Here is a 24,408-nt window from a genome sequence, read left to right as displayed (position 1 = left end):
GTGTGTGTGTGTGTGTGTGTGTGTGTGTGTGTGTGTGTGTTTGACCTTTTTAGTGGGCAGATGATAACCGTTTCTGCCAAGACAGGAATAGAAAACAAAACGACCTGTTTAGAGAGCAGAAAGGGCGGCGTAAGCGGTCAGCAGACTTGCCTCTCTCGCTTTTGTCGAGAGAGGGAAAAAAAAAAGGAGAAAGTAAGAAAGCGTGGTCGTAAAGAAAAAGATAGAGGGAAATAGATTTAGTGACTGAAAAGTTACTATTTATCGTGAACTCTGCAGAGAAACTTGGAGTRTGGTAATTTATTCTAACCTCAATGTCTGACTTGTTTTTGTGCGTTTCTATCATTTTATCGTTTGCAGTGTCCATCTTTCGTCAGTAGTAGAAAGTTTTCTGCACCGGAACCAAACATGGGATAAAAAGAGGAGAACATTCTCTAGCTCTTCAGATTAGACCTAAACYAGTGACTTTCAAACAAGAACTTTAAATGACCTTAGGAAATGGGAACACGGAGTAACTCGAAATTGGTTAAACTACACTCTTAGCGCTACAGAAAGGCAACTTTCATTTTTCGAGCACTGACTAAAATTTAGGATTTTTCTGAAATATACCAAAAAAGAGGTTAACAAGGCTCGCTAAAGGAAAACCTTTCAGCACACGGCTGTTAGAGCTGCAAAAAATATCACCCAAATAATCACTACTATATGATGTGATATTTTTAAACTTCTGTGGTTTAGTAAAAGTTTCTCACATTCTCTGCTCAGGGCTGTGTGCTCACCCATTTTCTCCTTTTTTTTCMMYTTTTTTTTTCGTCTGCACAGCAAAAAGCTCAAACTTAAGAAATCAGGCCAGGGGAAAGATGTGTAATAAATGGGTTCAAGATCTGTCTTGAGGGTTGTTAAAACTCTTCTGCAACATCAGTGCAGATGGAGGATAAAAGATCCATCCACCCATACCGTGAAACACATTACTGTGGAAAATGTCTGGTTTTTCCTCTTTCTTTGTGACTGTTTCCAAGCTACTCCCCATCTGTGYAGCTTTGACAGACACCAGTGGGATACGAATGGCATCCAGGGGTTATTAGTTTAGATCGGTTAGAAATGGACGAACTCCTGATTAGGAAAAGACAAGACTTGGAGTTATTTTATCAAGACGTTTGCCAATCTTTATCACTATTAAAACATTCAAATCCCATTGAGATYACTCTCTTTAGCAAAGGAGGCCTAGGCCTGAAGGCAGCCTAAACATGCATGTTTTTGAACCGATGTTCCTTCTCTTTATTTTGAACTCCAACTAAAAGTCACCACCTTCGAAGTTTTATTTTAGGTTAGTTGCTTTGTTTGACACGTCAYGGTCCTGACCTCTCACCTCTTTCTTGACCCTAGTTGGACACCATGGAGCCTCTGGGGGAAGAGATCAGTGGCATGGCACGATGTCCGTATGACGCGAAGCACGCCAATGTTGCTCTTTTTGCTGGTAAGAATACACATTTCTGAGTAACTTATCTTTAATACACTTAAAAACAGATGTGTTGGATTTACTTTAATAAGTGATGGGTGTACTTTAAAAGTAAATGTGAAAACTGCTTTAAATTGACTCAGCTCAGTTGGCTGGAACCAGCTGACATGATGAGTAAATCCAACACGTTTTGTGAAAGTACACAAACTTTTAAAAGCACAATGAATTGTAAGTATTTATTATCTTTCAACGCCTTAAACATTTAATTTTTAATAATATAAAGTTTACTTTTAGAGTTATATCTTTCTACATAGAAACAAGTCCTTAATAAACTGTAGAAACAGAAGGAAAGAATGTGATGATTTCTCACAAACTTTTTGCTAGTTTCATCAGATTATGTATCAAACCAAAATTTCAAATAATCTTCATCCAKCTTGGTCCATTTCTGCTGGAATGATCCCACCTTTGCCATCGAGCTTACATTAACGGCCCTGAACACTCAAAACGAGAGCTAAAGAACAAAAAGAAAGTGTTTAATGAGCCAAACTGTCTTTAACTCTGGAAACGGACCAAAAATRTTTTCACAACAATCAAACCTTGTGTTCACTGGTGATCTATCCACCCACAACCAACTGCCTTCTTCCTCTGAGTCTGTCAAGTCGATCCAGGACACGTCCCAGTTCTCCTCCGATCTGTTGGTACGTCTGTTTGCCAGAAAGTTCTGAAGGAGAAAACTTGACGAGACCCCAATTTACATTCAATCACATCTTTTTGTCAAAATCCTACATGCTGTATTAATATTAAACTGTTGTTTTTAAAAGAGAGAAAAAACATCTAATCCAAAAACAAGCTTTATAGACGATAGACCGTCCTTATTTCTAAAGATTGGCACTGAAATCAGCCACTTCAGAACCCAAATCTGTCCACCTCTAATGAGTTTTCTGTCTTTTGATTAGTCGTTGAAAAACAAGTTCACAYGAGGTAACAGTAAATTAAGTTTGAGAGTTAATGTTTTTACTGGCTGCTATCAGAGCGACAAAGCAATAATCCTAATTGTGTGCTATCTGCAGCCATTTAACGGTGGAACAGTTTGGAGCTGGATCGCATAGTTGAGTGAATCTGAGTAGCTGATTAGTAGCGGTTGTACTTAATAATGTCCTTGATATCCTGCGGTTTATTCTAACGGTGGTATTCTGACAACATGTCAGAAAAGAAAGCCAGTGTGTGATATGTACACCAGAACCAGACATCAAACTCTGGGCCACGTTTGCTCCGTGTCAGGAATTCTCTTCTTATTAGGATCCTTGGAAACGCATCAGTGGTGCTGTGGAAACGGAGTAAATAATTTGTCTCAGGCTTTCACTTTACTCTGCTGTTATCCCTTGTGTTAATCATTCAACRTTGTCAATGTGCATGTGATTAAAAATAAGTCACGAGTGGATGGGACCAGAGTGAGTCAACTAGCTCTCTGTTGGCGAGGCGCGATTCCACTGGCTGCTGCAGACATCCAGGCCTCGTTCGCATTCACTGTGAACCGATTTATGGCGCTGTTGATGAGCTGTCCCTGCCCGGTTTGAGGCACATGACGAGAGCAAAATGCCAAGCTTGTGCAGTAGATGTGTTGCAGAGCAGCTTGGAAGGAGCTGGGAGCACTGAGTAATCAAGAGGGTTCCTCCAACTGCCATCCTTTCAATTATGTCGTTTGAGTTTCCACTGTGGTTACCGAAGCAGGCTGAGGTCATAGTGCTGCATTGTGATTCTGTGTGTATAGAAGTGCATGGAAGTGTGTCRCCGTTGCTTTCTTTGGTGCTAACCGTTGCAGGAATTCAATGTTTAGAATACGTGCACCAGGTTTAAGAGTGTGTACAGCCTGTTGTACATCAAATATTTACTTTATCGTGCGTGAATCGGGTCTGAATTGTCTAAAACATGTTTGTGCATCTAGCAACAAAGAGAATGGATCTCTTAGTAACGATGTGCTTTCTTTGCTTTTGACCTAATGTAACTCCACACTTTTTCCCCCTCTTCTTTGGGGCCCTCCCATATTCTCTCTCTTTTATGCATTCTCTCTCTGTTTGTCTCCATTTTTCCTCTTCATTGCACTTTCCGTTTCTGCATTCCCTTTCCAGGTGGCAAGCTGTACTCAGCCACCGTAACAGACTTTCTAGCGATCGATGCGGTCATTTATCGTAGCCTTGGCGACAGTCCGACTCTTCGCACTGTCAAACATGACTCCAAATGGCTGAAAGGTGAGTTGGGGACACGCCGGCAAAGTTCCTGTGTGCTGGAAAGAAACATAAAAAATAAAAACAAAATGCAAAAAAACAAACCGTGCACACTTCACCGTGTGTTCCGGGATTTATGATGTATCTGCAAGCTCATCTTTGCACCTCGGTGTAAAAGTGACAGTGTGGCAGGTACGTACAGAGCCACTTATGCTAATGCTACACGCTCTGCTTGACGCAGATTTATTTTGTCATAATCCGCCAGCTGAAATTGGACTGCTCGCTGGATGAAACAAGCACAAGTCCAGTCTGTCATCTCGATAGAGATAACCGTCTTTTCTCAGATGCAAATTGTTGTGCTGAAATAAAAGATTATAGATTGATGCTCTCAAGACTCTCCGTTGGAGATTTTCTGCATAATATGACAGATATTGGACCAGTTTGCTGTGAAATATGATGTCAGAACTGTTTTGTCAGGACTAAACATCACTTTGGCTCAAATTTTCTTTTCTTTTCTTTTTTTTCCTTCCTGCAGAGCCGTACTTTGTCCAGGCAGTCAATTATGGAGACTTCATCTATTTCTTCTTTCGGGAAATTGCCATGGAGTACAACACAATGGGAAAGGTAAGCACAGGCCCTGCTCTTTGCAATTGTTTGAGCTCTAATCAGAGGTGACTTCCTATTTACTGAGGGAATCAGGAAGTGCCTGAGGAAGCTAACAGGATATGGGTGTATCACATAATAGGAAGGAGGCTTTTAGGAGCTGTTAAGTGGCTCAAACATATTTTAGCAACACTGAACAGGAAACGGGACCTAAAATAGATCCTAAAGCAAATTCTATCGATGTTTGGAAAGACACTTTTCATGTCTAAATTTATCCCTTGAGTTGCACATCCACATCCGTCCCCTTGTCGCTCCCGTTTGACCTTTTGTCTCAAAGTTTTCTCGAGAGAAATTCCACCCAAGAGTCTCTGTGAAGTGACCTGAATCTGAAACGGAGAAGCTGAAGAATAAGGAGTTTTTTTTTTCCTCATGTATTACACCACAGGGATACGAAATTCTCCCCCTAATCTCCTCAATTCAGTGTTTGGATTCTGCAATGAGAAAGTTTAATTGGGCAGCAGGTAGTGGAGAATATGTTATGGAAATGAATATGTACTTTGCAGAATAAATGAAAGGGAATGCACGAGAGGGAGAACAGAGCCGAGGCAATGCAAAACACAAAAATAATGGATTCACTGCCAGAAATGACAGCCGTGTGTTATATAGAGCATGAATACAGATCAAGCTTCTCAATCTGCYGGGTGTTTTGAAAGCAGTGTCAGTGTAATTATGCATGTGGTGGGAGAACTGATGGCGCAGAGAGCAATTTAACATTTAGTGAATGATATCTCTTCATTATATCCCCAGCAAAATGGCCTTCTCTGACAATGTAAGGAGTCGCCTGTGCTTTATTGGAAACTGATAAATCTGCTGGGGGAGATTTCTGTTTCAGTTTGAACACTGGGGTATTACTTGGAAAAAACAAAGGATAAATATTTTTTCACATTAGTGTAATAAAAAAGCCTTTGGGAAGATATTTGTTACACTGAGTTGTGTAGTTTACTCTTTTTATATGTATTTCAGAAGTACTGAGCACAAATACATGGAAAACTAATATAATTACTCAGTCTCACCTGTTTTTTAAAACAATTTTCTAAATTCATCCACCAAAAATACAGGGAAGGTGCTGTGTTTTTCATGGCTGCGTATCTCTGATTCATATTTCTGTGTGGGGAAGTGAATATGTGTGGTGTGTGCAGGGGTGAGGGTGTGTGTATTTGTAGGGATCTGGTTTAAATGCATGTTTGCTCCCATTCACGCCGTCAATTTCAGGTCACGGTCAGAGTTATAGCTGTTAAGTAYAGTGTGAGAGCAGCTAATTGCAACGCTGGCTGCAACATCTAACGGCAGAATTGTAATTACAGCGTGGCTCTTATTTGAAGCTGTATAGTTTCAACTTTCTGTTGCCAGGTGCTGACTCGCAAACACCGTAACAGCACAGCCAATTTACCCCTCTGGTCTAATTTGTGATGTGGTGATAAAATGCTGTATTGAAATTCTGATGTCTTCCAAAGATTTGATGCAATGAACAAAAGGTTTTTATAAGGAAATCTGCAGAAAAAGTTTTATTTTAAATGTTTCTTTAATTTTCTATCATTAAAATATCATGTTTCCATATAAAATATTATAAATGCTGGATAAGTTTTTAGCCTTAAATCAACAGTTCAGATCTTTTGGAGTGGAGTTTGGAGAAAAAGTTACGAACAAATAAGTTCCAATCAAATGCTATTGTATAAACTATTATATTAATGTCAGTTTTGTATTACATGGTAATTCACATTGAATTATCTGGTTATTTGCAAGAGCAAATAATGGAAGCAGATGTTCCAGCAGGAATATTGTAACATTTCTCATCAAAATATTCTGTATTACAACAGTTATTGGTGTAAAAGTTTATAGAACAGACTTTGAAAGAATCGCTGTGAAGATTTTTTTTTTTACATTGGAGTTGTTTTCAGATCCCAGCAATCCAGCCTTAGCTTCTCTCTGACAAGCTGTTAGCTTATCAGTCTGCTCAGAATTAAACTCTRTTTCTCCAAAATGAAGAGATGTCTTCAACAAGTACGATATTTCTTGTTTACAACCTTTCCACAGAAACCAATTTCAAGAAAAGTGGACTATGCCTTTAAACTGAAGGTTGAACACAATCTGAGTAACATGATTTAACAGTCAACGGCTCTGAAGGCTTCTAAGTAACGTGCTGCAGTAGTTTCAATTTACATTTCAGCTAATCCCATTGAYATGATGCTGCAATTCATTTGATGCAAAATTGAGTCTTGCTCCATTTTACTATCTGCTTTCACAAATTTATTTCTTCAGCTTGTCACATTAAAAAAAGGCCCAACAATGAAAGGTGACAAAGTGTGACAGCTCATAATTTGGCACTAAAATCAGGAAAAAAAAWAAATWWAAAAAATCTATTTTGTAAATCTCTTTCTGGCTCTGAATGTGCAACTCCATCATTTTTTTTCTTATTTTGGTGAAAGCTACTATTCATCATCTGTCAGCTCCATCTGAGACAGGGCCAAAAAGGCAGAACAGAAGTCACATCCATTACAGAGCTCAAACAGAGACAAGCATTCACTTTCACACCTCCAGACACTTTGGAATCACCAGTTAGCTCGTAACATGCATGACTTTGGATTGTGGATSGGTTTGCGAGGGTGCCATGTGCAATATAATGAATTGCCTCAAGTTTTGTAGACGCATTGTTTGCTCCGCGGCGTCAATTAGGATGTCTATTGTAAAACCGTCCATCTTGAGTCTGACAGCGCTGCAGGGGTGCAATGCTAAATCCACAGACTACTCCTTTCACTTAGAGCATCAGACTGAGACGTGACAAAAGTGACAGCTGATTGAAAGCATCCGTTTGTTTTTTTTTAAAATGTAACTTTTCCACACCGGTGCGGCTCCATCAGGTGGTGTTTCCACGGGTGGCGAGGGTTTGCAAGAACGACCGCGGCGGCTCGCCCCGCGTCCTGGAGAAGCAGTGGACCTCGTTCCTGAAATCCCGCCTGAACTGCTCCATCCCCGGAGACTCTCACTTCTACTTCAACATCCTGCAGGCCGTGACGGACGTCATCCACATCAACGGGAGGGATGTCGTAATGGCGACCTTCTCCACACCTTACAACAGGTAAACAGAGCAAACGAAATGGAAAGGGTGATAGGTTTGTGCTCTTTCTCTAAAATACTGTGAAATATGTCAAAAGCTTTCATTAGTGTGATTATCTCTCTCGGTTTGAACTACTTTCTAAAAAACGCCTTCAAACCATTAGCGTTTTGTCAGTCTGACCTTTTTTAATGTTGCTAGCCTGTGATCCTGCTGCACCTCCTGGCGATGTGTATTTTTCTGAGCATCGCTGGGTCAACATTTACATACTCTGTYAAAACAGGTTTGCTGCCCCCTCTGACTTGCAGGTGTTAAATCTTATATTCTGTCTTACCATTCACATGCTGAACTCTTCTTGAAGGCCGTGGGAGTGTTTTTATCTAAATTGAAAATTACCACGAAGCCACGGAGCTCCGCTGATAGCTCATACATATTGTAATTTTCTATTTTATGGCTGCTTTTTAGCAGATAAGACAATTACTTGTGACAACGCAATTGAGCRTGGTTAATGGACATTAAAACCCAATGAAGCAGCACCTCTGAAAATTTCTATAAGCACCCAGTTTGATCCCAGCATTAATTTTCCATTTCATACTCAGGGAGTGGAATTAGAGGAAGCAAATTTAGAGAGGAGGCAGAGTTTGTGTCATTTAATTGTCTGTCGGGAAAACGCGGCAGGGTTTCGTGACCGAGCCACTTGCTAACTGGCCACCTCGCTCACCGGCTATTTGCCTTGTTAGGAGCGCGATATAAACAGAAATATAATTGTCTAACTTTCTGTACACATCCACTGCAGACAGTAATTACTGCAATTTAGCAACTGAGCCAAGAATTAACAGCTTTCTGACCTTGCTCTCTATAATACTGCCCTTGTGTATTCAGTCTCCCCAATGTCTACAAGATGAGTTTAACTCATGATGCAACAGCGAGAAAGTCCTGCCAGCAAAGGGAGCGGGAGAAGGGTTTCACTCGCTGTAAACAGTTCTTGGGTTTTACTTTAGAGAGAACTTAAAAACTGAGACGTGACTCAGTAATCAGCTATGCACTGATTCCACACAAAGACGAGATGTCAGTGACACTGCTGCTATCACAAGATGGGTATTTTCAACCTCCCCACCCCCAAATGTGAGGCAATAATAAAATATTTGTTGTTCACATTCGGCGCTCGGCAGTAAACCCGTGATGAACTTTTTAGGATGAGGATTTTGGGGAAATCCACAAAAGGGAGGGAAGTAGAAAGAAGAATTTAAAGGCGTAGTGTTTCTTAAAGGGTATTACCCACAGCTGTCTATGCCAGATTTTTATACTAAATTTGTCTTATTTTGAAAAATGATGGATTTATGGATTGAAGTCTGTTGAGAATGACTGTCAGCTACTACCACACCAAATCTGAGCTCAGTCCCGGTAAAACTGACTGAGGTGCAGCCGTTTATATGTAGACAAATGTGGATTAGTTGTGGTGGCCATCTTGAATTGGGTTGACTCCAAACTTAATCAACTGTAGATGTCAACCTAATGATCACTTCCTAAATGTTTCATTAAAATCTATACAGTGGTTGATGAGATGTTTTGGTAATAAAGTTATTTTAAATAGTTTTTAGCACATTTAAATCTAAATCTTGTGCAATCAGTTAACACTCATAAAAGAAGTCAAAGGTCGGTCTACAGAAATGTCAGAATCTTGGCTACAAGCTGGCAAAAACTATTTCTAAGCACACTCAAGACAGTTAAAACTAAAAGCAGTTGAAGATAAAACTGTGAAAGTAAAAATAAAATTGGTTTAAAAAGTTGGCAAGTCCGAGATGTCAAAATATCATTTGTGTTAAATAAGAGGTATGATGTGTTATTTTTGTTTTTGATATTATTTTRTTATCACTAAATTTATTACATAGTGTTCTGTATGTTATGCCCATGATTAAATGCAGCAAAATAAACTATTTCAAAGGTAACAGATCTTTGGTTTATTTACATAATAACTTTAAGTGCTGGATGTTCGGCCCCTCAGCTGTTGGCCTGCATTGACCGTGGCCCCCGGAGCAATTTAGCTGAATAGCCYTGGTTTAAACTTTAACCACATCAAATTTTAACTGATTGTTTGTAAAACTGACTGAGTTTTAGATATTTTTGTATTTAGTAAGTTTTGCTGTAGAGGCTATTTGACTAGATGTACATCTAATGATTACTTTCTGAATGTTTGATAAAAATATGTTCAGTGAATCATAAGATATTTTGCTAACAGTATTAACAAACTCTTTTCACCTCCACTTACAAAATGATCAAAATATTATTTTGCCTTCAGCTGCAGGCGGTGATATTAACAGAATATGTTTTTTTTTTGTTAAATTGGAAACTGTCATCGTTCAAACATGCAGCTTCTAAATGAAACCATCTTCTGGGGATTGAAACCTTCTGAAAGGGGATTGTAAATCCATTTTTCTGTCCCTTGCTGATAGTCCAAAATTGACAAGGTGTTTCTTTGAAATGTTCGTGCTTTTTTTTTTTTTAACTGTGCATCCATTTGTGTTGTGGCAGCATTCCAGGTTCAGCTGTGTGTGCCTACGACATGGCGGAGGTGGCGCACACGTTTACGGGACGTTTCAAAGAGCAGAAATCCCCCGACTCCACCTGGACGCCTTTTCCCGAAGAGAAGGTTCCCAAGCCGAGGTACGACTGTGTTTTATTAATAAACACAAATGCATGCCTGAAACTCATCAAACCCAAAAGTGGCTCTCTTCCTCTCTTTCTTCTCAGTTATTGTTCTCTTGTAAACAGACATAAGACGTAAACACGCATCGCTCCAATTAGTGCGTAGAACAATGTGGTAACAACAAATATTATAACTCAACTTATCTTTGCAATTCTTTTGTCTACACACAACCTTGTTTTTGTCATAGACACATGCATTATATCCCTTTTTTCACACATAGTTGCAAAAGCATCAACAAATGATGCGTAAGATCATTCTAAAGACGGTTGGCTGAGTCTACAAAAGCACCAGCCTGATCAATCTCTCATCTATCACTCACTAATTAGTGCGCTAAGAGCTTATCTTGTATCCACAAGGGAAATAAAAAAACAAATTTACTACAAAGATCTGGGCCATGATAATTGTGGATACCGAGTGTTTATTTTCCATGAAATGTGTGCGAAAGAGCCTACTCATTTTGAAGTGCTACACGAGTGAGTTCACCTTCTTACCTCAATTAGCGCATTACACCTTGTTTATGTTYGGTAAGGTCAGATATTCGAAGGAGCAGATAGGCCCACATTTGTTCACTCGGCAGTAATTGATCTGTTCTCTGGTGTGTTCAGATCTTCTTCTTTTTTTAATCAACATGCGAGCAGATGGAGAGCTGTAACAATGCCACCAAGGTCTGGTCCTTCAGCAGACTGTTCCTCCGTGTGCTACATTCTTAAACAAATCATTTGCAGATTTTCATATTTAAGACATGCCTGTTTCCGTTCTGCCGCCCATATGCGAGCACACATAACCGGGGAGACTCTCGGCAGCAATTCTGAGATTAAATTTATATTACTCGCAGCTGACCAAAAACTCATATAAACTTTCTTCCGTGCACAAAAATAGTGACTTTTCAGGAGCAGAACTTCGTATTTTCACACAGCGGGATCAATTTAATTTTTTTAAGAACTACCTCGAACTGTTCAAAATTTTGTAGARGTTTTGTCCTTTTCTGGGTTGTCGTGAGTTTCTGAGCTGGAGCCTATTTCAGCTGTCAACAGGCGAGTAAAAGCACATTCCTTTCTGAAATTCTTTCCAGTCCTCTGTTGTGACGAAGATGTAAGAAGTCTGTAAAGAGGTGGACACAAATCCCTAYATTCATAACGCAATTTTCCACAGCAACACCTCAACAAAGATAACTAAACAAGAAAACGGATCTACATTTCTCTGGAGCATCTGCAAATGCACATTTTAGGATTTGTATTAAACATATTTACAGTGCGAAGCCAGCTGGCTAATATTTCAAGGGCCCGGTGTGCATTATGTGCTGTGAAAAGGTATCAAAGAGCACAATGTAAAGAGGTTTTACAAGCCCTCAGAGGTGACATGCCTGCAAAGAGGATACACTATCAAAAGCCGCTTCTCTTTTACAAGAAAATCTCCAGCTCCCTGTAAAAGGATCACATAGATTGAATGTCTCAGTGTTTTACCCTGAATTCAGAGAAAAGAAGACATGATGTGTCCTCTTATTTGACCGAAGCCTTTTGGAATAAGAGTTGGGTCATTTATAGCTTTGCTCTCATTGATTTTTTGGAAATTAGACTTTCCGTCCTCTGTTGCCCTCTTGTCTTGAAGTGGTTTTTCATCTGCACTCTTCCTTCCATCCACTCGCCATTTTCGTTCCTCTCCCATCATCCCTCGCACTCATTACTTTCCTCTTCCTCCTCTCCACTTGCAGACCTGGCAGCTGTGCCGGCACTCCATCCATGGAGAGGTACAAGGTATCCAATGAGTTCCCCGAYGACACACTCAACTTCATCAAGATGCACCCTCTGATGGACGAGGCTGTGCCCTCTATTGCGAACAGGCCCTGGTTTCTCAAGACCATGGTGCGGTAAGTACTTCACACTCTGCAAGCTGCCATCATCAGAGGTCTGCGAGCCTCTTCAGAGCAGGACAGTAATTATTCCAAGTGCAGCTCGGAGAGTCGGGCTCATTAAAAGACAGTAGTCCTCCATCACAAACCAGCAACTGACCTATTTTTTTGTAGAGTGGAGAAAACACTAATTCACACTTTACTATCGTTCTCCCCACATGACTGGTCTGAATCTCATTTAGTGTTACTCAAACCTTAAGTCCTAAATCAGGGGTCAACAACTACATTTGATTACAGCTTAATGACCTTCATTTATTAAGAATTTCTCCATCCAAATGAAATGTGAGGCTAGATATGGTGTGTGTGTGTGTGTGTGTGTGTGTGTGTGTGTGTGGGCAGCTGATGATCACTGCCCTACATTTGAAGCATCTTCTTGGGCTTTAATTAAAAGTCATGAAGAGAATATTCTACAACTGCAAGAAGCCGATGGGCCAAATTCTTTACACACGTGACTGTTTTTGCCAAAGTTCCAGCATGCTGTCTTAATTTCTTGCTCTCTATAAGAAGATGAGTAGATGAAACTACATTTAAATAAAATCCATGAGGAATGAACTCCTCAGGTGTACTCCTAAAAATTGTTTAGGAACGCCAAACATCCCTTCCACTTAGCCCTTCCTGTCCCCTTGCATAAAAGAGCTGGGACACGCCTATCCCTTGTCATGAACACTGTGTGTGTCTAAGTGGCGAGGGAAGAGGTGATCAGGTTCACCCTAAAGGGTTATTTCAAGACTTGCTGATGTCTGTGCTTAGTTAGTTGAGAATGGACAAAGGGCTTTATTATTACAGTTTTTTCTCCTCTGGATATATTTGGATCAGAATTGAGCCCATTTCCTGCTTCTATAAAATGCACTGAGATGACCTTTTTTGTGATTTGGCACCATATAAATAAACTGAAGGGTATTGAACTTCATTTTAATGCATGATTTTGGAAAAAAAAACAACATTCAAAGAGAAAATACTAATGTTAGAAGTTTGTAGTTTAGTACTTGGTTTTTCTGTAGAGTTTCTGCAACTGAGGCCAATTCTCAAAAGCCAGAGCACCATGGCTGATGTCTTTTGGTCCTAAATGTCACTCTGGCTTTTATGAACACTACATGCAGACATTTAAAACAGGCTCTGGGGGGATACAATTGTACATCATGTTCCCATTTGTGGGACAGAACTGTCAAAGCATTTCTACCGTAACTAGAAGAGTAAAAAGTTGAAAATCAACTTCTCTGTGTGGGTCTGGGTCTTACCACTCTTGCAGCTGCTCGTGATTTTTTTTTCTTTTTTTTGTGTCACTTCAGTAGAAAATGAAACCAAATATTAGTTTATTTAGTTTATTTATTTCTTCATCATCAATGACTTTTTTAAGTGAAGAGAAAATAGAGACAGAGAGAAAAACAGAGAGAGAAGTAATTAGAAAGAAAGAAAGATTGAAATAGTGATTAGAAGTGTATTAAATATACACCAACAAAACACAGGACCACACACCCAACATCTGTCCGCTCACCTGAAAAATAAATGGATAAATACATGGAGGGCATATATAAAAATATACACATACCCATACATATATAAAGATATACATACATACATGCCTACATTCATAAATATTGTCAGTATATACACACAGACATGTATATACACACTCAGTGACCTGTCAGAACCCCCCGGATCAGAACACCTGTTTGTGAGCGGTTGTGAACATGCGTGTATATACAAGATTTCTCCAATGGAATATTTAATAGTGACTGTGGAGGATCGGAGACCCAACCCACAAGACACGAGGCAGACATAGGGAAGACCAGAGCCCAAGGGCCCGAGAGGGATCCCGAGCGCAGAGCCCCAAGGGGCACCCGCACGGGAAGATCTGCCCACCCACCCCCCAGATCAGACCATAGGAGAGAACTGGGAGAGTCCCCCCAGTGACCACACGCCCAGCCCCCGGGGCCAGCAGCGACAAACTCATGGGCCCCACCGGCACCCRCCATACCAGAGCAGGTTCGGGCCCCCAGGGCGCTCCCCCACTCCAGGCCAAGGCCTGACAGAGCAAGAGGTCTCGAGCCCCAGCAGTCACCAGGCCAGGCCAGGCCGGCACACACCCCAGCGCCCAGCCCCAGACCCCGGGAACCCCCAGCACGCTGGCGGCCAGCTGCACACCCCACCGGGGGGCCGAGTAGCAGCGGGCCCCAGATAAACCAGCAGGAGGGGCAGCCCAGACCGCAGCCTGACAAATACCCAAACATACACAATCRCACCATCCCACCCTCATCCTTACCCCCACTCAGTCAAAGACATACAAGGACGCCACATTCCACTCATACCCCCGATACACACTCTATACCCCCCAGATCCAGGACATGCACCCACCCCCTATTGGAGGCAGCACACACCCGAACCCAGGAGGTAGACCCAATCATTCTGAGGTGGAGAGGAGCAGATAGCCAAGGGCCGTCCCGGGCCRCACCAGGATGCCCGGCCAGCCCCCCACCGCAGAGAAGCCACACTCATGACCACCCCACCACACCGCCAACGACCAAATGCACCCCCCCAGCCGTCCACCCCCCGGAACCCGGCAGCCACCCCGGCCAGGGTACCACCCACAGGAACCAAGAGCCACACCTCAGGAGACCAAGCAGCACCAGGGAGGATGGAGAGCCAGCCCCGCCCCCGGCAACCGTCCAAGCCCCGAGCCCACCCACAGCCCAGGACCGCACCTGGCAGCCCGCCCTTCTTCAGGACCCCCTCCCCAAATGGCAGTCGGGGAACAGGATGGGAGTAAAGACCCTGACACCCACACCCCCACCCCCAGATGTACTGTTTGTGTGTGTTGTTGTTCTATAGAGTAATTAAAAAGGGAAAGAGGAAGAGGCAGAGGCCGACGTGGTGCCAGTTTCCCCTCCACCACTACTCTAACCCAAAACCCTAAGTGTCTATAAGCAAACCTTGGGGGGTGGGCACAGGCACAGGAGGCGAGAGTGGTGCCATCCGGCCACCTATAGCCATGAGTGCCCACCTTAAGTTCCTATGTGAATTTCATGAAAATGTTATGAGCTGCTCGTGATTTAAAGTTTGGACAACTTGTCAGATTTTTGATACATCTGAGTGAAAATAGGTTCAATTTAAAGATAATCTACTTCAATAATTTGTAGTGAGTTTGAACTTCTTTCCTCATATTTAATGCACAGTGGTGTATTAGTGACGAATGAACAAATTATATAAGAAATATGTTTTTGACTTGACCAGCCATCAGATGATTTAATTTATGAGTCATTCATCTCATGAGTTATTAAAGTTTGCAAAGCTTCAAAAAAGCATGTGAGAGGGATGAAAATCTTTGTGGTGGTTTCAACATGGATTACCACATGGGAGCTGCAGTCGAATGGAAATGAAGTCAGTAATATGATTTGATCCTTGACACACCCCAGAGACAACACCCCAATATCCAACACAAGCCTTTTACCCATATGAAAAAGCTTATTTTTTATTTATTTATTTATTTATTGCTTTGCTGTAAGGACCTCAGCTGGCAGGACACAATCAATCACTTTAAACAGGGGGGACACACTGAAAAGGCTTGCTCTTGTGATTTTTTTTATTATCCGAGTCTAAATAGAAAAGAAGTAACTTGTAATATCTGCAGAGGTTGGTTTTACTGGGTTTCGGTCGCACTGACATGGTCCTTAAAACTCCCGCAGGATCAAATCTAATTAGACCTTCACGTACTTGTTTAAGTTGACAGTATAAAACCAGTGTTGCAGGTCACATCTATGTGACTTTGAATTTTAATGTTCTGGTGTAAAATTGTGCATTACTGAGACAGAATATGCAAAAGGATTTTTTTTCTAATTTACAATAATTGTTTCACTGACTCGCTGCTTTTGACTCATTTTCACATGAAGAACATGTAGTTGATATTAATGAGGGTAATAGTGGACTGCCTTTCCGGATAAGCGCTCATCTCTAATCTTTAAATCCAATCTACTTCTATTAACCCTTAAAGCCTTAAGCTGTTTTTTGGAGCTTCTATCTTGAAACATCCTCAAATCCAGTTAGCTACAATTCCACAACTTTGAGACCAAACACAACAACACTAGGCTTAGAGCTACAGATGCTTCAAAGACTTTTTGAACAAAGGAAGGTATTTTTTTCTGAATCACCAAACCAAATTTACTAAAAATCTATTTTTGTTTCATCTACCAAATGACAGAAATGTTTAAACCTCAACTACTACTCTAGTAATAAATATAAAGAACAAACATTTAAAAAATCAAGAACAAACATTAAAAAAATCCTAAAGATCTTACAGAAAAACCCATGATATATAAAAAACTTGTAAAATTAATAGTATGAACATGACTAACAGATGTGCAAATGTGTTTTTTTCCCCTAAATAAGAAAAATGATAAACAGAAGCAATGAAAATGGATTCAGTTTCATTGTATAAATAAATACGTATTTATTCTTTGAGATTTTATGTGTCAAACACCTGTGAACACAAAAGTACACCAATCAAAAACTCACAGGTGCCTTATCACTTAGACTCTTTTTTGGGGTGGGGAGAGGAAGTTTTAACCAAGAGGTGCTGATTTAAACTGTGTGATCACTAACTGTCAATCAGAAAAGAAATTGTGCTTAGCATTGATAGGTGTTATGTTTTTAATCCCCTTCGACAGGCTTTATGCCAGTCTGATGAATAAAACAACATTTCATAATGAGACTGTAAAGGTTCCCTGCAGCTTTGTTGTCTTCTTTAGGCACACAATGGAAAGCACACTTATTGACTGACTGTCTCTCTAATGATTACCTTGACTGTAGTGCAACACCTTGACTTKTATTTCAACTTGAGATGTGTGTTGCTCCTTCAGAGAGCTGACGTGTTTCTTTATTGGTAGACAAATTGACTAATTAATGCACTGATTGGTTTGTTTGTCTTACTGGGTGTTCCCTCCTTCCAGGTATCGACTGACGCGCATCGTGGTGGACAACGAGGCAGGGCCCCAGAAGAATCACACGGTCGTGTTCTTGGGATCTGAGAAGGGCATCATCCTCAAATTTTTAGCCAAGATGAACCATGGCTTTCTTAATGACAGCCTCTTTCTAGAGGAGCTCAACGTGTACAACCCTGACAAGTACGTAACTCTGGGCRCATCGATGCCTGAATGATGGATACAGTTGCTACAAACGATGGAAGGACAGTTACTGCTTGAATGCGTGTTACTGAAAAAGAGGTTGTGTGTTTGTACCATCTATCATCCCAGCCAAACCACCCAGCTCCATCATTACAAGTCGGTTCCCCCAACCCCAGCTCTGTAGTGAAGCCAGTCAACCAGATGGCTACTCTATCATCTAAAAGCGTTTTATCAGGTTACACTCTGCCCAACCACAGCCACTAAATTAAAGACATCGACACTAAGACTCTGGCTAGTGTTTGAGTGTGGTTCCTGACCACAGCGAAGCCCAGCTCCTCAGAAATGCTGGCTGATTAAAGCCAACACACACTCACGCTGAGGTCTGTGTTCATCTTCAGAGCCAGCCCCCGATCTCTCGCTAATGGATTACATGTCTGTTGGTTTGTGCTGTGCGGATGTGTGACCATGAACTCGAGGGGTGAGTTGAACATCGTATTTGTAGCATAAGGGAATAAGGGGGAAAAAAATTCAACCACAATTCAGTACTGCCAGAGCAAACATTTGGTTGAGAGGCGATGGATGAGAGGGAGCGAATGGCAGCACGAACATGGGGAGTAAGAGAAAACAGTTGTGTAGARCAGAAAGGAGAGACGGGAAGCTAAAAGGAACAAGTGAAGGACTTGACAGGAGGGCTTTCATGGTTTATTATCTAASATGCTGCAGCCATGTGATGAGCTGTGTGTAGGGGACTGAAGGACACAGCCCTCTCCTCTTCCCTCTCCCCTTCCTTGTGTTTCCTTCTCCCCTCTTCCATGTTGCTCTCCTTGCTCCTGCTGGCTGGGGCTGAGCATCCGTCGGCTGCCGGCCATCTGGCTTCAGTCGCGTACAGTAAGTGACTTTGCGTCCCCGCCTGGCAGGCTGGATCAGCGCAGGCCCGATTGTTGTGCATTACCCAGTGTAGATGGACCCTAAGCCCTAATTGAGAACGTTAATGCAGGACCAGGGCTCTATGAAGAGGAGATTAAATCTCAGGAGCTGGATGGCAGGATGGAGAGAGGAGCGAAGGGAAAGAAGGGATAGAAAGATGCTTGACACACCCCGGAGGGATTAGAGCAGGGTCCTGTGGGGCTGCGGAGGCAGAGTCGACTAACAGGGATGAAGGAGTGGTCAAATGTGGGAGGTGRAAGGGCTTGAGTCRGTTGTTAGTGGATTTCACAGTTAAGTGTTGCTGACTGCTCAGAGTGGCCATCTGTCTGTTTATCTGTATCTGTATCACCCAGTTTCTTATCTCTCTTTATCTCCCACTCTGTTCCTGACCTCATGTAGTCTTTTCTAGTATTATCTGTGTTCTTGCTGACCTCACAGATTGTCTGTCTGCCACATCCTAATCTCCACGTTTGCTTCTTTAAATTACTTTAAATCTCTCCTAAATCTCTGTTTGTTTAACATTCCCCCCAAACATTTCCATTTGATTACAWCCAAAGAAAAGGGCATATTGAGGCGGTTTTAACCCTGTTCTCTGCCTCTTTTAGATGCAGCATAGATGGCGTGGAAGACAAGCGCATCATCGGGATGCAGATTGACACCAAGAGTCACGCTCTGTGGGTGGCTTTCACTTCCTGTGTGGTTAAAGTGCCGCTGTCTCGATGCGAAAGGCACGGGCGGTGCAAGAAGTAAGATTGATGTTCACCCACAAAATTGTTCTTTGGATTAATTTTTCCAGCGTGTAATATAGGAGTGACTGATGGTGGGTGTGACAATCCTGCAGGTCCTGTATAGCCTCCAGGGACCCATACTGTGGTTGGGTGTCAGAAGGTGCCTGCAGACAAGTGGTTGGCAACATCAAGTAAGTAAACACAAGAACTAAATGTGGTGGGAGGAAGGCCTTTGGGTAACCAATTTTTTTAAATAACAAAAAAAATAAACAATAAAACATTAGAATAGAAATAAACCACTAAAAAATATCAATGAATCTTTTAGCTAGGACAAAAGAAATGCTGTGTTTGCTTTAAAGAGCAAAATATCTGACAATTTGCATTGATTTATTTTGCGTATACTAGCTAACTGATAAATTCTGAGTTAATTTTAATAGTTTAACTTGGTGAAGGTTAGTCATTTTACTGCTTGGCTTCAGAAATGTGTTTATTGTGGGCGTTCAATCAGTAGTTACTCCTTTCAATGTTTAAATTTGGGCTTGAGTTTATGCAGCAGTCATCCCTCCGACTCGTGATGCTAATACTTTTATGATTTTTCCTGCTGTTTCCACACCTCCACAGCTTCCACATATTTTATACTGTATCCCTGATTTCTTTTTTGCCACAAAACCACTTACTGAGGCTCATGGGTATCATAGTGTTTCAATCCAACCCATCTGTTTCACCTTGTGAATCTTCTGAACTTGGTTGAATTTTGCTTTTATAACAGTATTCTGCCCTTTTTTATTGTACCTGTCACCATTCTTCCCTTGAATTTTCTAATTTTATGGTACGTAAGTGGACTTGCCTTCAGCTGAAAAGGCTGTTGGATGGATGAAAGGAAGAAAAGTGCTGTTTGCCTTAACCCTGGGGTTGGGTACGCAGCGCTGGGGGAAAGTCTGATGGCTGCATCGGCTATAATTTTGTGGCTGCAGTTATGACACAGAACCAGATTATTCTTTCTGAGCAAACAGCACATGGAGTTTTGTGGTGGGAAAAATATTTTACGGATCAAGTCATGAAGAAAGACCACTGCTCTGCTGGCTATTTGACGATGAATGAACTTGATCTCTTTCCTTTAAATAGATTGGTCTTGCATGTCAGTCCACCACATGTACAGTATACACAAAAAATACATCAAACCACAGATGCTACCCATCCAGATATATGACAAAAAGCTGGTGGATGGCTTTGACTGTTTGCAACAGGAACTGACACAAACAAAAGCAGACGACTTTGCCATTATATTGTAAAAAAATTTAAAATTGGTTTGCTGGGAAATGTTTGGTGGGCTCCCTAAAACAAGGCTAAACATGAAGTGGGGGGGGGGGGGAACGTTTGCTTAAACAAATAGTACCTTTGTTTTCTTGTCCTTCCACCTTAACATATCTCCTTAACTGCAAATGCCCATTCGTGTCTGATCAGCTATTTTTATCCATTTTTCCCTCCATTTTCCTCCAACATGCTCTTCCTCTCTTGCAACCCTCCCCTCCTTTCTTCCTCCATCTGGTCCTGATGCTAGTGTGCCAGTTTTCCCATGTGTAGTTATGCCTCTTATACCTGCTGCCTACCAACAGCTTGCACTCCAGTCTCCTGCAATATGGTTCCCAGTTACCCCCACCCCCCACCCCCATTCATGCATATAATTGCATATGATTCTGAATGGTTGTTATTTTGTAAAATAGGTACACAGTTGCGTTGCCATAATCAGCACATCAAATGAGCAGACTCAGATAAAATGTGCCCATATGCTGGTGTGTGACCTGATRAGCTCCTGTTTCTTTTTAAACAAACGGCATGAGTCAAAATGAAACGGCAGCTTCGGAGACAAATTTGCATATTTCCTTCACACTGTATCTACAGTATATTCCCTGCCTTCCAATTTATTTTTATATGAATAATTAGTGTTATTATGCCTGACCTGCATTTCAGCAGCCAAGTCCCCTCTGTGCAACCTACTAATCACATTTGATGAAAGATGATAAATAATAGAAATCTAGGGTTTCTAGTTGCCTCCAGTTATGTAGAACACATTTTGAATCTGTTTTAAATATGTATTATATGGCTGCACTGGAATCTCAACCCTGATCTGACCGCCTGTAGTGTCGAACATTCGAACACACTGCGCTTCATCTAACATAATGCAGCCTCTATCAGCCCGACCCTCTTAACCGAGGGTTCATACTGTGGTTCATTCACTCCTCATGTGTTCTAAGGGGCCCCCAGAAAATACGTCTGTACAGTGAATGCTCATTGTTAATTCATCTCCAGGCCAGTGGGATTTCAACCTTGTAATCTTGATCATGCTGCAGTTGATAATGTTACTGGAAACCACGACAGCGARGTTGTTCTTTTTATAATGCGGAGGAGTGCAAAGTTCTTTTTTTAAAAGGTCATTTGTGACAGATCTGCTAATACTTTTACAAAGGGGGTACATATTAAAGGGGACATATCATTCAAAATCCACCTTTTTAGCCATTAAATGCATTTTATTGTGTGCTTGGAGTCTCTAGGAGTGCAGAAAATTTAAATTAAGTCACTCCCGGTGCTGCGTGGATATCTTTATATTCTGTTTGGGTCATATTTTTCAACCCGTTCAGTTTTCTCTTTTTTTATAATGTTTTTCTAAACATCACAGTATTTGCGGTAGAACTGCTAAATGAGATCTGCACTTTCCAACAACAATTTCATCATCTTCATTCTCCTCTGGCTCTGGGTCAGACTCTGRCTCCARCATGTAAGGCTGGATGGACAAGTCTTCCCTTGTTGACACCTTTTAAKTAATTTGTAAATAAAAAGTTTCTGTGCCATAGAGCCTTAAACTCCTCTATCAAACTAGAATGGACTAGTCTGGGAGCTGGAGGGGCAGTGTGTGAAGCACCTCATTTGGATTTAAAGAGACGGCCTCAAAACGAGTTGATCTGAGACACACTTCAGAAAAGGGGTGAAAGAGGGGCTTGTGGAGTTACAATAAAAAGGAATTCAGACTGAAACATTACAGTTCCATTTTACACTAAATGATTTAAATGTGGAAAAAGAAAGATTTAAAAGCATATGTCTCCTTTAAAGCGGGTTTTATTATAAAAACCATATCATTTGTTGCATTGAGTAAATTTGGCTTTCTTTCTGCTCTGAATCCCAAACAAGAGAAATCTAGCCTTCGCCTCTCATCCAAAATTATCCTATTCCTGTGAGGTCCACATCTCTTTCCCTTTGACCTGAGCACACAAGGAATAGGTGATGGTGTTTTGGAAAATAATCCTTCTTTATGCTGTAATTCAGACCAGTGAAGGGTGAGAAAAATGAGAGGCGGGTGGACAGACAGGAGTTGGAGCACTGAAGAGGGAGCTGAGGTGGACTGTGAAAAACTGTCATGCGTGACTGTAATTCTGGTTGACAGTTGGTCCGCTCTGTTTCACCGATCTCCTTACAGCTTGCTTGGTGGTCTTTCAGGGAGAAAACAGGTCTCAGTGCAGACGGTATCAGAAAATAACATATCTAACCCCCCTTTCTTTTTTTTTCCTGTGTCATATGATGGCCCTGAAGCACGGTTACCCCCCACTGCTCTGCTCTTCGCCCATGTGATTGTAACTACACTCATGTCTCTTCTGAAGCTTGATAAAGCCAGACAAAGTGTACAAGGAGACGAGACTGCACAACGTCAAGCACTCAGGAAAAATAAATTGTGATCGAAATATACAGTATATTTCACTTTCTTGCAAAGAGTTGCGTTAGAAATCTGATACCACTTTTATGCTTGTATGGATCTGGAGCTTCTAGCTGTGTCTCGTATAGCTTCTGAAATAAAAGATGATTGAACACATTTACATTGTTTAAACTGAATTGTGTTGAACTTTRTTTGGAATAAAACCTTATTGAGTTTTTGTAGTTTTTGTTTTTGCTTTAGTTTACTGCAAATAAGATATAGCTTGCCTTTTTTTCCCCAACAGTCCTGGCAACAAGTTTTGGACAAGCTATTTACTACCTGTCTGGATTTTCACTGATTCAGGTCTCCAGGGCACTTTCCCCAGGTGTTCTTTGATTTCAAGCCAGCATATGACTTTCTGCAGCTTATGCTGTGCTCCAGCGTATGCTATCTTTGGTGGTGCGTTTTTTTTTTTTCCACACAGCTTTGTTCCTGGGCTAGGTGTGTCAAGCTTGCGTGGCCTGGCCTGTTTTTCTGCTGCTGACCATGATGTCTTTGTTCCCCGCAGATCTGCCTTTGAGCAGGACGTGGAGCATGGTAACACAGATGGCCTGGGAGACTGCCAAAGTAAGCAGGCCCTCTTCACTCTTGTCTTTCCTCTTTTATTCCACACCCCCACCTCCTTCACCACAACCACCACTCCTCTTTTCTCCGTTAGCTCTGCCCTCCCTCTCCTCTCAGCCCTCTGTTTCCTTCTTTTCCGCCATCATCTCTTTCCTCTCCCGTCTGTTTCTTCCCTACAAACTATCTCCTTTAGTGTCTTCCATCCATCTATCCCTTTCGGCTCGTGTTCTCCTGTGTCCTTCCCCCCGCTGTTTCTCTGGTGCCCTGGTCAATAGAGCGTTGTGTCCCTTTGGACAAATACTGAGTTCCTTCTCACAAATTTCTTTGAAAACACAAACATTCAGCAGCACAGAGGAAACGTTTGCGAGATGTTACAAGCCTGTTTTCAAAACTGAAATAGAAAGGCTACACACAAAACCTAGCCCCATGTCTTTATTAAATAAATAAAAAACATTATTCATCAGAGGAGTCAAAAGTATTCACGTTCATTACTCAAGTAGAAGTATAAATACTAGGGTTTAAAAATGCTTGTTTACAATTTGAAGCATRAAYTCAAGCATTTAACTTGAGTAAACATAGAAAAAGTACTGGTTTTAAAGTGCCTGTGACGTCAAATTTTTTGTAATACATGAGAAAGCATTTTTGAAAAGATGTCATTGACAAAATATTGCAAAATAAATTTCATGTTGCTGAGATGAACAGTTGTTGAGATTTTTGCCTGTAAAGTAACAGGAAGTGATGTCATAGGGGAATGTCTGCATGTGAACGGAGCGTTGCTACAACAGCTAACAACCCAGACTGTATAGAAGAATCTGATGTTTATTAAGATTATTTTGASTCCCTATCAGAGAAAGATGATGAAGAGTCAGAGTTCAAGTAGTATAGTTTCAATAAACAGAGACCAAAGAGTTGTTGTTTTTTTGTTTGTTTGTTTGTTAAAAAGTTCCCCTTTGATGTCACTTCCTGTTTCACTTTGGCTGAGTCAAGTTCAAAATAAAGTATGCCAGTTGAGGAACAAAATGGGTAAAAACCATGTGCATTGTTCCAACTTTCTTAAATATAAAGATGTTTTCTTTGACTTTTTGTTTTTGAAGACATGTTGCAAGCACTTTAAAACTACTTAGAAGTATAAATGTAAAAGTAATGTAAGAAAAAAAAGTTTAGGCTGTGCCAAAAGGAGCCTTTAATGTGAAACCCCACCTCTTCACAAAATATTTTTCTAAAAGCTATAATGACTAAAATGTTATGTTAAAATGTTAATACTGAATAATTTGGGATGCGGTACTGGTTTACCTGTTTCAGCTGCATATATATATAT

General features: G+C 41.2%; 1 protein-coding gene and 1 long non-coding RNA gene across 5 annotated transcripts in view; one reads left to right on the top strand and one right to left on the bottom strand.

The window, feature by feature from the left end:
* Positions 1-24,408, top strand: part of sema6a (sema domain, transmembrane domain (TM), and cytoplasmic domain, (semaphorin) 6A) — a 125,363-nt gene that overhangs the window by 78,875 nt on the left and 22,080 nt on the right. For 3 of the 4 annotated variants that reach the window (XM_014002622.1, XM_014002619.1, XM_014002618.1), the window contains exons 7-16: positions 1,381-1,471; positions 3,583-3,702; positions 4,214-4,302; positions 7,200-7,417; positions 9,926-10,057; positions 11,812-11,967; positions 16,953-17,126; positions 18,659-18,799; positions 18,895-18,972; positions 23,035-23,093. In XM_014002622.1, the coding sequence (XP_013858076.1) occupies positions 1,381-1,471; positions 3,583-3,702; positions 4,214-4,302; positions 7,200-7,417; positions 9,926-10,057; positions 11,812-11,967; positions 16,953-17,126; positions 18,659-18,799; positions 18,895-18,972; positions 23,035-23,093 (1,258 nt within the window). The remainder of the gene's footprint in view (positions 1-1,380; positions 1,472-3,582; positions 3,703-4,213; positions 4,303-7,199; positions 7,418-9,925; positions 10,058-11,811; positions 11,968-16,952; positions 17,127-18,658; positions 18,800-18,894; positions 18,973-23,034; positions 23,094-24,408) is intronic. The other variant, XM_014002621.1, reaches the window with a different exon arrangement.
* Positions 1,676-3,571, bottom strand: LOC106513675 (uncharacterized). Its single transcript, XR_001309820.1, has 2 exons — positions 2,050-3,571; positions 1,676-1,964 (listed from the first exon to the last, which is right to left on the bottom strand). It is a non-coding gene; the product is annotated as an uncharacterized LOC106513675 (long non-coding RNA).

Source organism: Austrofundulus limnaeus, unplaced genomic scaffold (assembly GCF_001266775.1).
Source record: "Austrofundulus limnaeus strain Quisiro unplaced genomic scaffold, Austrofundulus_limnaeus-1.0 Scaffold14, whole genome shotgun sequence".
NCBI classification, from domain to species: Eukaryota; Metazoa; Chordata; class Actinopteri; order Cyprinodontiformes; family Rivulidae; genus Austrofundulus; species Austrofundulus limnaeus.
This window is presented reverse-complemented; position numbering and strand designations above follow the sequence as displayed.